Genomic DNA, 15,841 nt, shown 5'->3' on the forward strand with positions numbered 1-15,841 from the left:
CCCATATCAAGAGGTCAAATATGTTGTTACCCAATTCAACAAATCTTGTCACAAGGAATACACAGGTGAAATATGGAAGCCATAGCTTTATCTTATGAGATTAAAGTTTTAGCGGACAAACAGCTAGACAGACAGGGCAAAAACCTTATATCCTTAACCTTTGTTTATGAAGCCTTAAAAGGATTTTTATGGACAGACAGAGTCTGACACATCTGTTTCATACTTGTATATTTTACCTGAAAATGGTAATCTAACAATTAAGCTATATGATAAACGTGATGACTTTAATTTTTCTATCGTCAACTTCCCTTACGTATGCAGCAATATACCTTCAACACCTGCATACGGAGTAAATATATATATATATATATATATATATATATATATATATATATATATATATATATATATATATATATATATATATGATAATAAAAAATTATAATAAACAGTTAAACATGGTATACATAAGTAGAGTCTTACCACGGTTTGATATGCTTTCTTTAATCTCGTTTCCCTCTCTTTCCTTGCTTGCCTTTTCTGTTTGTTGCTGACTATTGATTTTAATATTAGACATTGCTTTTGAAAGATCCTGGAACTTTTCAGAAAATTTTTCAACAATTTCTTCCATTCCCCACAATATGTTTTCCAAAGACTTCTGATTTTGCTTTTGATCCTCTTTAATCTCCCGTAAGGCTTCCATAATTTGGTTCATCATTTTAATTTTTTTGTCATTTTTCTCATCTGGTATATAGTTCCAAGGTCTTTCACTGTCTCTTTTGAATTCCTCTAAATACATCTTAATATCTTCCATTGCGGTTAATTCTAAATCTTTTTCAGTTTTACCTGAATTACTTTCGAGTTTCAACATGTAACTAAGGATAACCCCAAGGAATAAAAAGAATATAGCTAAGAAAACAAACATATATATGTGCATGAAAGAATAGGAGCTCCAAGGAGAGGCACGCTTTTCAGTTGTGGTTTCATCATCCTTTGTGCTTTCTTTGGACAATTGTAGTGAACATATCTGCAAAATGAAATGCATCAAATAATTATTTTATCAATTTATTAGGAGAATGTTCCGGAGGCTTAATAATTAAATTTCATGTAATTTTATTTAAAACCAAAGAGAACAGACAACATTCAATACCCTAGAATTTGTTACTTTGTGGTAGAATTAAAAGTAGGAACAATATGCATTTTTACTACTTCAAGAAGATCAAAATGTATATTTTGCTGACGAAATAATGTTAATACATTTACGACAGCTATTCATTATTTAATGAGTCTAAATGTATTTCTTTAAATGCTATACTTCATTGAATTGGAACGTCACCTAAAATAGTCATTGTCTTTCATGATTATTTATTTGTTACTTAATCACAGTCTATTCATTAAGCGAATTTTCAAAGAGAACATCTTGTTAGGACCCATCCTGTGGACACTGTTAACATGAAAACAGAAGGAAAGTCATGAAAGGAGATTTTGAATATCAGGTCATATTTCAAATTTCCTTTTCTTATGAATATTACAGGAAAATAATTTTTTTTTCGAAAAACTCATTTCATAATATGGAATCTTTGTTGCATTTATCAAAACCATTTATCGATGAATAAAACGTTTAAAACTCGGCAAGGGTTCAGTTAAGAATAAAATAGCCAAGAAGGCCTAGATCACTGGCTGGTCAATGAGAAATCACTTGCAGTTAGGAAAACCGTTTTGTACAGAGAAGTTAGAGTGACCGCCAATCAGATTGCCTAGAAGCTGAACTTTTCAACGGGTAGCTTTTTATTTAAAGATTTTAAAAGAATTGTGATAAAACAACGTTCTGGAAAACAGAACAGTATCTGCGAGTTGAATCCCGCACATGTGCAAAAAAGATTGATTGTATATTGTTTTACGTCCATCTCCAGAATTTTTCACTCATATGGAGACGTCATCGTATGCCGGTGAAGGGCACCAAATTTAGACCTATTCTCGGCACTCAGGGCCTTTGAGCGGTGAGGTTTCTTTATCGTGCCAGCGCCAATCGTGACACGGGACCTACGTTTTTAAGGTCATATCCGAAAGACCTGTGACATTCACTTCTGATGCCGAGAGTTCGGCAAAGGAACAGTAGCCACCTATTTTTACGTCTTAGGTTTGACGCGGCGTCAGGAACGAGAATCGAACCCGGGCCTCCCGATCACGAAGCGAACGCTCTACCACTAGGCTAAAAAGAAAGCGACTGCAAATTTCTCTAAAACTTTTGAAATTTAATGGGAAATGTAATGAAAGACTCCTGTATAAAATTGTTACACGGGATAAAAGCTGTCTACAATACGCCAGTTTCGAGATTGTAACTCTCCTGCGATAGAGGCGCAAAAAGTATCCATTTCAGCATGGAGGTGGGACAGTTTGTTTATGTATACAAACGTGCATAAATCAATGAACGATGTTAATGGCTTTTAAAATTATTTACTGTTATAGAAAGATAAAAATGTTAAATAGTGATGCATTTTATAATTCTATCAAGTTCAGCTGTAAATATTTACAAATCTACTTTCAATTTTAGGGTACTTGAAAACGTAATAAATGTAAAAACTAAAAGATTTTCTTGATTGTACGTCAAACATTCTCTCAAAAGTTAGTGGGTTTTTTGAAGTTATAATAAGGGGAAAAAAATCAAAGTGTCATTAAGATTGTCGACATGTAATGATCAGTTTCATGTTCACTGTATTTATTAGAGGTCCATATATCTTTTCTCTAGTCTGAATAGTCTCACATCCACTAAATTTCTTTTTGTTTCGAGTTTTTAATTTAAAAAATGACACCTATACTTAAATTTGATAATTCTCGAGTTGAACAGTGCATCCTTACAATTATATAGTTACGATAAACCAGTCTATAGATGATGCAATATACCTTTTGGTTTACGCGGCAACCAAACACCCATCCTCAACGAAAGAGCGCACCAAGGGAGATAATCTCGAAACTTGCGTATTATATGAACCCGAAAGAAAACTGGAAAACAAAATATGGTCCTGTTAAACAAATTGAACAACCTACCATTGCTTAACACAACAAGACAGTAAGGAAGGTTTTGTATGCAATCTTCTATTCATTCCAGTCGCCCGCGTGGCGCAGTGGTTAGAGCATCTGCTCTAGAGTCGCGAAGTAAGGAGTTGATCCTTACGTCACAAGTCCCACTGTGGGACATGGAGACCGGTCCTTTGGATGAAACCGTATCAATGTCGCAGTATATACTGACACGAAAAAGACCCCTCCCTGCTCAATGGCCCTGAGTGCCGAGTATAAAACAAAAATTTGCAGCTCTTTACTGGCAAGTTTTAGCGTCTCAATAAGTGAAAAAATCACGAGAGGGACGTTAAACAATATACAATCATTTATTTAATTAATCAATATAATTATTCCAACGGGATAGTTTCTCAAATTCCAATAAAAAAAAGGCAGAAATGTTGATATGTGGTTAACGTGAAAAAGGTACTGTCTTAGGTAAAAAAAATACTACTGTACAAAAAACATGTTTATTATGCCCCCCGTTATTGATGATTCGGGAAATATAGTTTTTGCCCTGTCTGTTAAGCTGCTTTTGTGTTTGTCTGCAAAACTTTAATATTGCCCAAAACTTTTGATTGGTTGGAGTTACAGTATCAACCAGACCCAACCTGACACCTGAGCAGTTCCCAGAAAAACAATTCCTGGACTGCTGTGGGACTGCTTTCTGGGTCTGCTTTGTTCACTCATGTGTGAAAAAAGGTTCTGAGTGACATGATGTACATGCTTTTTAAAATTCAATTTTTATAACACATTTAAATTCAACAATGTAAATTTTTTAACATTCAATGAAAAAAACTGCTCAAAAATCTACAAAGAAGCAATATTTATGAGGGACTATTTCTTTTGGTGGAAGGATATTTAGCAGAAAATTCTGCAAATCTGCACATTTATAAAATTTAATGTAATGGAAATTTAGACTCACATACTTATACTCGGAGAATATTTTCCGTTTTGATATTGCTAAAAATAGCTAATATAGGTCTTAATTTATATTTTTAGACTAAGTTTTACACCTTCCCTCAACAAACTTTTCCAAAAAATGAAAATATGTTAAAGAAGTCAAGGTCAAATCTACACCATTTTTTGCCTGAAAATCACATATTTTGACGAATATTTCAAAATTAACATCACTGACCCCACCTTTTTCTTTCATTATTTTAAACTACTCGATACTTGTGACGGATCAGCACTCAAGTCGTAAAAAGTTTGATATAAGAAAATTTTTTATTGCCTTTTAAGTTTTTAAGACCCCAAATATGTTATTTTTTAGTGCAAAAAGGTCACACAATAATTTATGCGCATTAATTTGCAAGATTTGTTTAATGATAAAAATTATTCAAACTATTTTACGTAAAATAAGATTAAATTTATTGCCATGCTTACATCTTATCAAATATAATAAGGGTTAAAGTAATTAACCAAAGAGATGAAATTTAAGTGCAAAAAGGTCAACTTAAATGTACCGTAGATCAGTAGGATGAACACTGACCCCCTATTTTCTTTGCGATTTTGAGTTACACTTTATGAGTACTTATCCAAAATATACTTCTCAATTATTATTATTATTATTATTATTAATCTACTTTTATATAGCGCCCTATATAATTATGGAATTACCCTAAAGCGCTTTACACGTAGAAAACAATTACAATATAAAACAAAGGACGGGTACAATATAAAATAGCAAAAAGGTAAAATCATAGGCATTTTTTTTTTTTTTTTTTTTATAAAATAAAACCAACTGGATGCTCAATTGTGACTAGAGCCTTATAAACTAAAGGCGAGTCTAAAAAGATGTGTTTTTAGATTTCTTTTAAAAACTTCAAGTGACTGTTCTTTCCTAAGATCCAGCGGGAGGCAGTTCCACAGGGTGGCTGAAGATACATCAAACCTTCTATCTCCATACATCTTACTTCGAGTGCGTGGTTTAACAAGGCTCAGTGAATCCCCAGACCGCAGTGAACGTTGTGGGCGATAGACCTGAACAATTTCCTGGATGTATTTCGGGGCTAGCTTCTGTAAGGCCTTGAAAGTGTACAACAGAATTTTATATTGTGCACGGTATGCCACAGGTAGCCAGTGAAGAGTTATTAGAATTGGTGTTATATATTCATGTTTTCTCAAACGTGTCACCAGTCTGGCTGCAGTGTTCTGAACTTTCTGCAACTTTTGCAAGGATGTGGCATTGAGGCCAAAAAATAGTGCATTGCCATAATCAAGTCTAGATGTCACTAAAGATCTAACAAGTGTCCTGCAAGCATCCTCTGTTATGAGTGATCTTATTCTACCGATGTTACGAAGATGGAAATAACAGGATCTTGTAACCGAATTGATTTGACAGTCCATGCTTAATTTGCTGTCGAAAAATACCCCGAGATTTTTAACACAGGAAGCATTACTGATGACTGATCCACCAAAAGCGAGTTTACGTCCTGTAAATTCATTTGCCATACGTTTCGGTGTAAAGATGATGAGTTCAGTCTTATCCTGGTTTAACTTAAGGATGTTGTTTTGCATCCAGTCTTGTATATCAGACAGACACCGTTCAAGTCTATTCGCAATGTCGTCCCAACTGTCCTTCGGGTTAATAATCAGGTAAACCTGTGTGTCATCAGCATAACAATGGTAATACATGTTATGTCTCCGGCAAATTTCTCCGATGGGTTTGGAGAACATACAATATAGACGAGGTCCTAAAACAGACCCTTGTGGTACACCAAACTGGAATAAGAACTCTCTCGAGAATGTCGAACCTACAGCAATTTGTTGACTTCGACCAGATAAATAAGACTTTATCCATGAAAGCGCCGATCCTGTGATACCAAACGCATATTCGATGCGACTGATTAGTATATCATGATCAATCACATCGAATGCAGCCGAGAGATCTAGCATTACGAGAGCAACGCATGAATTCTTATCCAGTGCAGAGGTAATATCATGGTGCACCCGTAGCAGGGCAGTTTCTGTAGAGTGACTACTTCGGTAGGCCGACTGCACGTTATCATGAAGCTGGTAAGCGTTTAGGTGTTTTTCGAGTCGAGATGCCACCGCTTTTTCTAATACTTTAGATAAAAAAGGCAAATTTGAAACAGGTCTGTAATTTTTGAATTCATCTTTGTCAAGTCCTTGGCGTTTAATCAATGGACGTACTATGGCCTTTTTGAAATCCAATGGTACTGACGCTTCTGAGAAGGATTTGTTGATAATTTCAGTGATGATTGGCAAAAGTCTCTCCAAACATTGTTTCAAAACATTTGTGGGTATTGGATCTAACTCGCAAGACTTCGTTGGTGCATCGCCGATAATGTCACATACCTCAGCAATCGACACTGGTTCAAACGCTTCCAGAGGAATGCCATCAAACTTGATGTCAGCTCGAAGGACAACTTCCATAGTAGGAGACTTGGTCAAGGAGCAAAGGTTATCTCTGATTTTCTGAATTTTACCGATAAAAAATTCACCAAATTTGGATGCGAGATCGAATTCGCTGTCATGCTCTGGCAGTACTGATAAATTTGTGTTTCCCATGAGATTGTTGGTAAGTTTAAAAAGCTGTTTCGAGTCGCTGCCTATTTCCTGAATTTTGTTTATATAAAACTGACTTTTACAGTGTTGTATGAGTTTTGTAACCTGCATACATTTCTGATTGAAAATGTCCTTGTGGACTGCTAGGTTTGTTCGTCTCATAGTTCGTTCAGCCCTCCGGCGATCTCTCTTAGCAGAATAAAGATCATCCGTAAACCAAGGAGTATTCGGTCGTATAACAATCTCCTTTGATTTCAGAGGGGCATGAACATCAATGGTAGCAGTAAGAACTCTATTGTAGTGAATGATAAGCTTTTCAACAGATGCTTCCTTGTAAGTCACGTTTGAAAAATCAAGATCGTTTCTGAAATTGTCCATGTTGATGTCATGAATTTTCCGAAAGGTTACCGTTCTCTCTCTCTCTCGGAGCTTTGGACAGACGCAGTAAAGTGCGAATTGCGAGGTGGTCACCACTTCTGTTTCCATTGTTGTCACATATACCAGGATCTGCTACAAATGGCGTTGCCTGTAATATAGAACTATCTTCTCTGGTAATCAACACATCTAACGTATGACCAAGACGATGTGTTGCATCGGAAATATGCTGCTTTAATCCATGTTCTGTTAGCAACTCTGTAAATGTTCTAGCATCTTTGTCATTGGGATCATCAAGATGGAAATTTAGATCACCTGTGATAAGTAACTCACCAGGGATCAACACGAGACTGTCCAGATAGTTGGTCCATTCTTCAAAGAAAACGGAATTCTTGAATTTATTTGATTTAGATGGTGGTGGGCGATATATAACAGCGATGCGAATAAAGTTGTTTTTGACTCCAACAGAGCACTCTAGATGTTCAAAATGAGTGTATTTGGCATCTTTGTTCGCAGGTTTCACACTAACCTGTTTTTCGTGAATAATCGCCAGGCCTCCACCCCTTCGATCTACCCTTGGTTTATTTATGATATTAGATCCGTATGGTATTAGTTCAGACAAAATGGCGTTATCTGTGTCAGATCCGAGCCATGTTTCAGTTAGCACCATCAGATCGATGTTATTTGACTGAATGTAATCGTTTATGACATTGATATATTTCTTGAAGATCTACAATTTAAAGTGCAAATTGAAAGAGTTCCTGACGAGTTGGCTATTGGAGCTCTACTTGTTTCAATTTTCAAAAGATTCGAACCATCTCGACAGCTTGTATTGTCAATTCTCTTTGTCCTGTGATGAATCAATGTTGGAATAGGGAAGGTCTCACATGTTTCATTTGGAACTTTTGCGATAGAACAGGAATTGTTGAGAGTATCATTGAAGATGTACACTAAATTATTTCTATTAACCCCAAGTTGATGTTCCACATAGCTCAGCCGCCCAACACAGACAGTGTGGATACGTCTTATGAACCTGCGTCCACCCTTCGTGCCCCTTCTAAGTCGAAAATGTTTGGCACGACCCGACACACCAACAGTGTTTGGCCTTACAAAACACATCGTGCAGAAACTATATTAATTGAGTACGAAAAAACGTGGAGTGACTTGTCACACAATCCAACCAAATAGAGAGAGATAGTTCGTACAGGGAATCGTACTGAAGTCAAAGTATATTTAGCTCAGTAGGAACATTTGTGGAGCGACTTGACAACCCAATCTGAGCAAAAAGAAAGATAGCTCGTACCGGTAAAATCCCAATAGAGTCAAAATAGAAAAGTTGAGTAAAACAATTTATGGAACGACTTGGCAACACAATTCAAACAACGAGTAAAATAGGTCGTACCTATAAAAAGCAATACAGTCACGGTTCAGTGAACTTAAAATTAAAAACTTTAAACTATAATTTCACTTAAAAACGGAAATTTAGAGAACAAAGGATTCAACCTTTTGATTAAGCGACGTGTTATATAAAAGCTCAACAAATCTTAAAACTAGAACCTTAGTAACAAAAGAGCAATCAAGTTATATAGTCAGAGGTGGAGCTGCCATGTCATAGCGCTAACACACTCAGATATTCTCAAAAAATCCTTGATATAACAAATTTCAGGAGTGACTTACCTTAATTATAACTTTTTTTCTGAATACATAATTTTGAAGCCAAAATGGTTTGAATAGATAAAGTTCATTGTTGTAAAATGTACAGGAAGGAAACACAGATACATACAGTTATTGCAAGTGTTCGTTGGTTATGATTTGGTGGTGGGTAAGTATGGAAATTGATTGGTGTTTTCTTTCATACACCAAAGCCAACAAAAATTACCACTCTGCATGGTAATTAGTAATTTCATATTAAAACCCATGATGGATGTACAGTTAGTTTAGATTATCAACAGTAATTTTTCTGTAACGCTGTAAAATTAACTTTTTTATAAAGTACAGGAGCTTTTGGAGACAATTGTTAACCTCTAACATTGATTTATTTTATTTTCTTTTTCAAAATTATACATACGTAGTTACTTTTAAACCTATAGAATTAAGCTATATTTTGATAAAGAAAAATAACTTACAGTCTCGGACAAATCGTCTTCAGGTAGTGTTTCCAAATTTGCACCTACTGTTGGCTCTTTGTCTTTCTTAAATATATTCTTGTCCTCTTCCTTTCTTCCGGCTATGGTAACCAAGTACCATTATTAAAAAACAATCTCTTCTAAATTCTGACGAATATCATAGATCATTTTAATTAACTGTTTACATCATTATGATTAGCTTAGGAGCTTCTCTTTACAAACCCTGTCTGACGAGTTCTAGTACAAATTTTCCTTCAAACAGCAATCCGCTTTCCTCGTTGAAGACTCTGTAGTTTATCTTTGGGTGTCCTCTCCGTTCTGAATTTATAGAAAATTTTGTAAAAGTGTAAAAAAAAAAGTTATTATCTAATGTATATAACTAATATACGTGTTAATGTTTCAAAGACATAATCATTAATTTACAAGATGTTCTTCAGTTATGCATTGCAGCGTTAGAGCTACAAAATGCATCAATCGAATGTTAAAAATGAGAGTTAATCATTTTAAAGTAAATTTAAAATGTTTTACTTACGAGCACTCATCGTTTCAACATTCCTTGGCCGTAGAAGATTTTTAGATATGCTTTCGCCACATGAATTTTCCAAAGCTGAGAGAAAAAGTTTTATTGCCTCTGGTCCTCTATGTAAAATCAATTTGACAAACTGCAAAGTTTCTATTCTACAACTTTTACTGCTCTTGTGTATAAAATCCAGTGCTTCCGGTGTTATTACCCCAGCACTCAACAGAGGTGTCTGGAATGAGGGAATACTCACTATATCCAGTAACTCCGGTAAAGTGTCCAAAATATTTCCTTTGACTTGTTCGATTTCTAAATAAAAAAAAGAATCTTTAAACGACCAATTAAATCCCGGGCTTTTTAACAAAGGCAGCTCCTTATATATAAAAGGAACTCGTAAATATACCTAGTTTGTCAATGGTCGTTTGAAAATAATTTTGATAAATATGAACATACTTAATTTTGTATCAAACTTCGGACTTCACAGGATTTGATCACGTGACCGACCCACTTCAATTCCCATTGAAGTTTATAAACATGTTATTTCTTTCTTAAATATTATACACAAAAAAAAGAAACCACTTACTTTGACCTTAAAACCGACATTTACATACATCCACAAGAAGGCATTATCAATTGACAATTAAAGTTATGCTCTCAATTGTTCCCACAAAACAACTTCTGTCGTTATGTTTGGCTTAATAACAAACTTTCATAAGTCCATTTTTATATTTAATGCTAAAATTCCTTAATTTAAGCATATTGCCAATATATCGATATTACAAAATCGTATTGCGATATGATATTTTTTGCCATTGTATTGCAATATATTGAAATATCGATATTAGCGCCCAGCCCTTATATTGAGGGTTTCATTAACGTTGAACGATGACGTCACGGCTGTATCAAAACAAAATATGAGAATGTGGTGACGACACAGCTTGTATTCAAATATCTGTGGCTGAGAGGCAAATATAAGTTTAAAAAATGTTTGATAGTTTATTTTAAAAAAGGGACATATACATTAATTAGGTCTACTGATTTTAAAGCAGTTTTTATTTTTACTGAAGACAAGGATCCGTGTCCTTATGTAAGCCAGAGCTTCCTTTGATATTCTTGACAACATCAAAGAATGCAAATATAAGTAATGAACAACGATTAATCACTGAACATGACATTATGAATAGCAATAGCTCTGCTTGCATATTTTCCATAATTGCTATACATAACACAATGTTCACTGAATAACTTGTTTATTTCTTAAATAACAATTGTAAGACTTTTATTAATATTTACACACTGAATTAATTGATAACAAGGCGTATGCGACCGATCGGAAAGCGGATGCATACTCATCCTTGGCACCTGCTTCAACCTCTGATGTTTTAGAGGCCTAAGTCTGCATTGTTCCTGATGTGTAATGTTTCCATGCACTTTCAGCTTGACTGTGGATAATAATTTTTTACACTTGCATGCACGTGTACAAACACACCCACACACACACACACCCTCACATACACACACCCTCACACACATACAGAGTTATTTTATCCATTTTCTTAATTCTATTCCATTTACAGAATTGTCTGTTTTATGAAGGGGATGTAAATTGGCTATTACTTTCTGCTACTTACAGATAAAATTTCACATTTTGAGCAATTAGAAAAATTTAAGTATTTTTACACGGTATAAAAATCATTTAAAACGTAAAATAAAATATTTCAGATAAAAATGTTAAAAAGGAACGTATTCTTATGATTTTATTTCATTACCAATATCCTGATATTTCGATGTATCTGGAAACAGCTGGTCGTATATATATTGGTTTTTCTCTTTCAGCTTTTCTAGAACAAATTTAATTTTCTCCTCGGACTGATTCTTAAGATACTCTAAGAAGGTTTCAGCTTCTATCGTTCTCAAGCCCGGCTGGTTGAACTTATCAAAACACGACCCAAAGATTTCGGCAACAGCTTGATCCATCAGTAAACATCGTGGCTCTAGTTCCTCCAAAAGGAAACTGTGACATCTCTCCAAACGCGATCTAAACGTAGTCTCTAATTTTGGACGATCAATGGATTGCAAAACACCAAAAGTTGGATCTGGAATACAAAGAATACATTTTTATGTCTGTTTAGCCATTCCGAAAGGTATCTGTTATAAATCTCTTTAATGAGTATAGTTATTAAATTACCTGCTGGTTCTTTCACTTCTCTGATCTCAACTTTAATGTTGTACTTTTCGTTTGTCAAAAATGGTCGTACATCCTTAGATTTAAATAACTGTGCCAAAAATTTAGAAAAATCCTCATTTTCTATGAACTGTTTTAACTTCGTCATGGCATACGTAGACTCCGCTTGCAGAACAATTGTAATAGATCCTTTCGTTATGTTTTCAAAAGTAGAATGTGTATTTTGAGCGAAAGAATTCTTCCAGGTTAGGGATTTCATTAATCACTTTCTCAAATATCTCTTCATTACCATCCACATCGGAGATTATCGCTTTGAGTTTACCTATTTTTTCCATTATAGGGGCTAAAAAGAAAATTTGAATCGGCATGATGTCAGAAGATTTTTATTATGTTTTTATAATTTGGTTTCTTGTAACATTATCATTTCTTTGTTTGCAATTAAAATCCATTCTAAGCAAAGCTGATAATCAAAAATACTTTAGTTTTATTTTAAAATCACAGCATTGCTTTAAAAATTTATTTTGTTGGCGTCTTTGGTTAAAGTATAATGACGTTATTAATTTCATTTTTTTTTTATCTAAGAACATGTTATTTGTGAATAAATTAAATAATAAATAATACCTTTCAAGTAAATATGCAGTTCACCACCTACAAATTCAAATCTTAATTCTTCCTCGTTTCCTGAAAATAGAAAAAATTTTGCTAAAATAACAAATTCCTAAACCGATATGAATTTATTATTACGAAGTGATATATGAAAAATTTTATAGATTCAAGAAAATATTATGGCTATGTTTTTGGGTCAATTAGATTAATTTTTAATGCTTTTTTTATTGAGAGCTCGAGCCAAGTTTAGGCCGAGGTTATTTTCTTTTTTCCATGAAATGGAGAATGAAAAAAAAAACTGTTCTCAATCAAGTGATGCCTAGATTTTTTTTCTTTTATGCATACAGTGATGATATCATATAAGGTCTAACAGATGTATGACCAAATTTAATATTTACAGTTATTTGCCAATCCGAATTTCCTATATATATTTTTTACTCGAAATATTAGCTCATTTGCTTTGTATTTTTGTGTGTTATTTCGTACATTGTTAAGAAGTCATATAAAGATGAAAAATTGTTTAAAACACGTTTTGAGGTTTAACCAAGCAAAAAACCCGCACTTTTTACTGTTCTTTGTAGTTTAGTTTGAAAATTATATTTATATGATATACATTGTATTTAAAAACATCTTATTACAGTTACATCAAACAATTTTGATTTTTATATATTTTAAGGAAAAAGATCTAAATTCATTTTCTGTAGTAATTTTGAGGAGCAGAAACGGAAAATATCTTCATATTTAACCCTTCCCTCAAAAATTCATTAAATTGGACAACAAAGAGAAAAAAAAAACAAGTGGTAATGTAAGCAGTTGTCAGCTCCATAGTATCCATGTTTTGCTTTAGTAAAACTAAAATATGTGTTGATCAACAAGTAAAATATATAAGGCGCCATATTAGTATTTACTGGCAAAAAGTGATATTACCTATTTGTCAAATAGGAAGACAAATAGCACTACCCGACGCCCGGGACAACCAGTTTTGGGTGGCGGGCAAGTAATTTGATAACAGGTGCCTGTCCGCGGACAAGTTGTTTTCCAAGTAACAAAAAAAAATATATTTTATGTTATTGCTTTTAAAGTATTATGAATCACATCAAAGTACCTGTTTTCACTGATGTTGACTACTGCATCGGCTGTACATACATACATCGGATAGTCGGAACTCCTCTTGAATTTACCCATTAACGTGTTGTGAAAATATGCATATGTCGTAAAACATGGACTTATTGATGTCACATAAAACGTGGTATGGGAATTTAGACACTTATTGTCAAAATGCATGCACTAAATTCATACTGTGAATACAGATGCTAGTGGTATTAAAATTGTTGTTGATTGCTGTTCCCTGGCAATAACACAGCATACAGTAGGCCTAGTGTTTTGTTCACAGACTCGTTTTGTTTGTAGGTTTTATGAGATTGATCAGTGTCCGATATCTTCACCTTTTTCCATTTAATAAATACAATTTTACTTTTTTTAAAAAGGGTACATGTTGTCATGTATTTTATTGCAGAATTTTGAGGAAAAATACTCCTTAAAATTAATCATTTTCATCTAAATTTCGTGATTTTAGGTGTCTCACTCAAAAATAAATTAATATCAATGCTTCAGTTCTATGTATTTTAAGAAAAACGGTGGGACAAGCAGATTTTTTGGTAGGACAAGTAGTTTTACGATGGTAACCTGTCCGAGGGCAAGTACTGAAAAAATCTATTTGTCTACCCCTAGGTGATATCACCTATTCGAAATCGTGATATCACCTATTCATTTTCAATACGCAAACCTGTACTTTGTTATTAAATGTATATTTTATCTATCTATCTATATTTATTTAATATGAAACTAAATATCTACGTATAATTGTGAAAATGAAATATCAGCAATGATAAATAATCAGGTTTTTTTTAATTCCATTTTTTGATTTTGTAAACTTTTGCATATTGAACATTGAAAAATTGTACCGATCCAGGGAGCTCCTGGCACCCCATGAGAGGTTTTAACTAAGGGCTTCTCAGGAAGTCTTGCCTCAAAATTTGTTGTATGTAAGAATATCAGCGGTCTCGTCTGAAGTCATCATTTCGTAAATTCTATGGTCGATACAATGACCTTGTCAGCAAATACAATTTATTATTGAATGAAATGCTGACTGATGTTTTTCATGCCAATTGTTAGTCCATTATTTATACACTGATTTGACCACGGATGTTTTCCGTTATATCCTGATTATGACAACGAGCACACGGCGGGTGTGACCGGTCAGCATGGGATGCTCACTCCTCCATGGCACCTGATCCCACCTCTGGTGTTTCGGGGGTCCGTGTTTGCTCTGCTCTTATTTTGTATATTTGTTTAATGGACGTTGAGATTGAATACTGTTCGTTATTTCCATATCCTTCTTGGATATAATTGTAAGTGAATATCTCCATTGTATTGCCTTAAAAATGACAGTTGAATGGCAGAAATTTTGCGGCAACTCATGAGACAAATAATGTGAATATAAAAAATGAATTTAACTTTTGAGGATTCATGAGACATATGAACTACAACGCTTTACGCCGGTGTACCATCTGGCATATTTATCATGGAGCGCTAACGCGATTCATGAAATATGCCGGGGTGAAGCGTCGCAGTTCATAACTAGGAGACTTATTGTTCACAGAACAATAAGAGGTCTTTCCACCTTCTTTGAATTTCAATTTTGTTTTATATATGACTCCTTAAAATAAGATTCCATGAAGAAGAAACCAAAATTGTCTTAAAGGATAGAAAAAAATGAAAATAAAAAAAAATTAAAATGACCTTGACCTTTGACCTGAGAATGCTCAAGGACAAAGGTCAAGGGTCACAATACAATTGACCCCATGCTTCTATGACTTATAGTTTTTAAGTTATATTGTTTAATAATAAGTACAAAGTCGTTAAAGGGCAATAACTCATATAAGAGGTCATCAGATCCGTTTGCACTTATACAGTGTAGTTATGCCTCAAGATCCTAAAGACATTAGTGAAGGTTTGGTGTCTCTACAGTCTACAGTTTCGGAGGAGTAGCAATTACAAGGTTTTTGCACAAGGGGCAATAACTTTTAAAAGGGTTAATCTTAGGGAACAAAAATAAAATATTTAAAATAGTTTTAAGAGTACTTATTTATGATGCTAAGATATTAAGTATATGTTTAAAAACAAAAGAGATATAAAAAAACACAATTTCTCAAATTTCGAATGACCTTGACCTTTGACCTTTGCATTAATTTTATGATCAAAGGTCAATGAATCTTATGCAGTTGGTCCCATGTCTCTATCACTTATCGTTTTGAAAATTTTTAATTATTTCTAAAATTAAGAAAGATTCAGGGGCAATAACTCATAGAAGGAGTCACCGAATACTTTCGCAATGAATAGATTCCAGAGTCCTCTCAATTAGTCGAAGACTTAGTGAAG

The 15,841-nt window shown here is 34.0% G+C and overlaps 1 protein-coding gene across 1 annotated transcript; it reads right to left on the reverse strand.

Annotated features, from left to right (window-relative positions):
- Positions 1–569: 569 nt before the first annotated feature.
- Positions 570–11,965, reverse strand: LOC134266401 (uncharacterized). The gene is made up of 7 exons (XM_062748645.1): positions 11,798–11,965; positions 11,379–11,705; positions 9,622–9,918; positions 9,312–9,407; positions 9,090–9,190; positions 847–1,027; positions 570–592 (listed from the first exon to the last, which is right to left on the reverse strand). The coding sequence occupies exons 1-7, from the start codon at positions 11,940–11,942 to the stop codon at positions 570–572; spliced, it is 1,170 nt and encodes a 389-aa protein (XP_062604629.1). The 5' UTR covers positions 11,943–11,965.
- Between the last annotated feature and the right edge of the window lie 3,876 nt (positions 11,966–15,841).

The sequence above is a fragment of the Saccostrea cucullata genome, unplaced genomic scaffold, assembly GCF_032062105.1.
Source record: "Saccostrea cucullata isolate Sc308-1 unplaced genomic scaffold, CSIRO_AGI_Scuc_v1 ctg10382, whole genome shotgun sequence".
Taxonomy (NCBI): domain Eukaryota; kingdom Metazoa; phylum Mollusca; class Bivalvia; order Ostreida; family Ostreidae; genus Saccostrea; species Saccostrea cuccullata.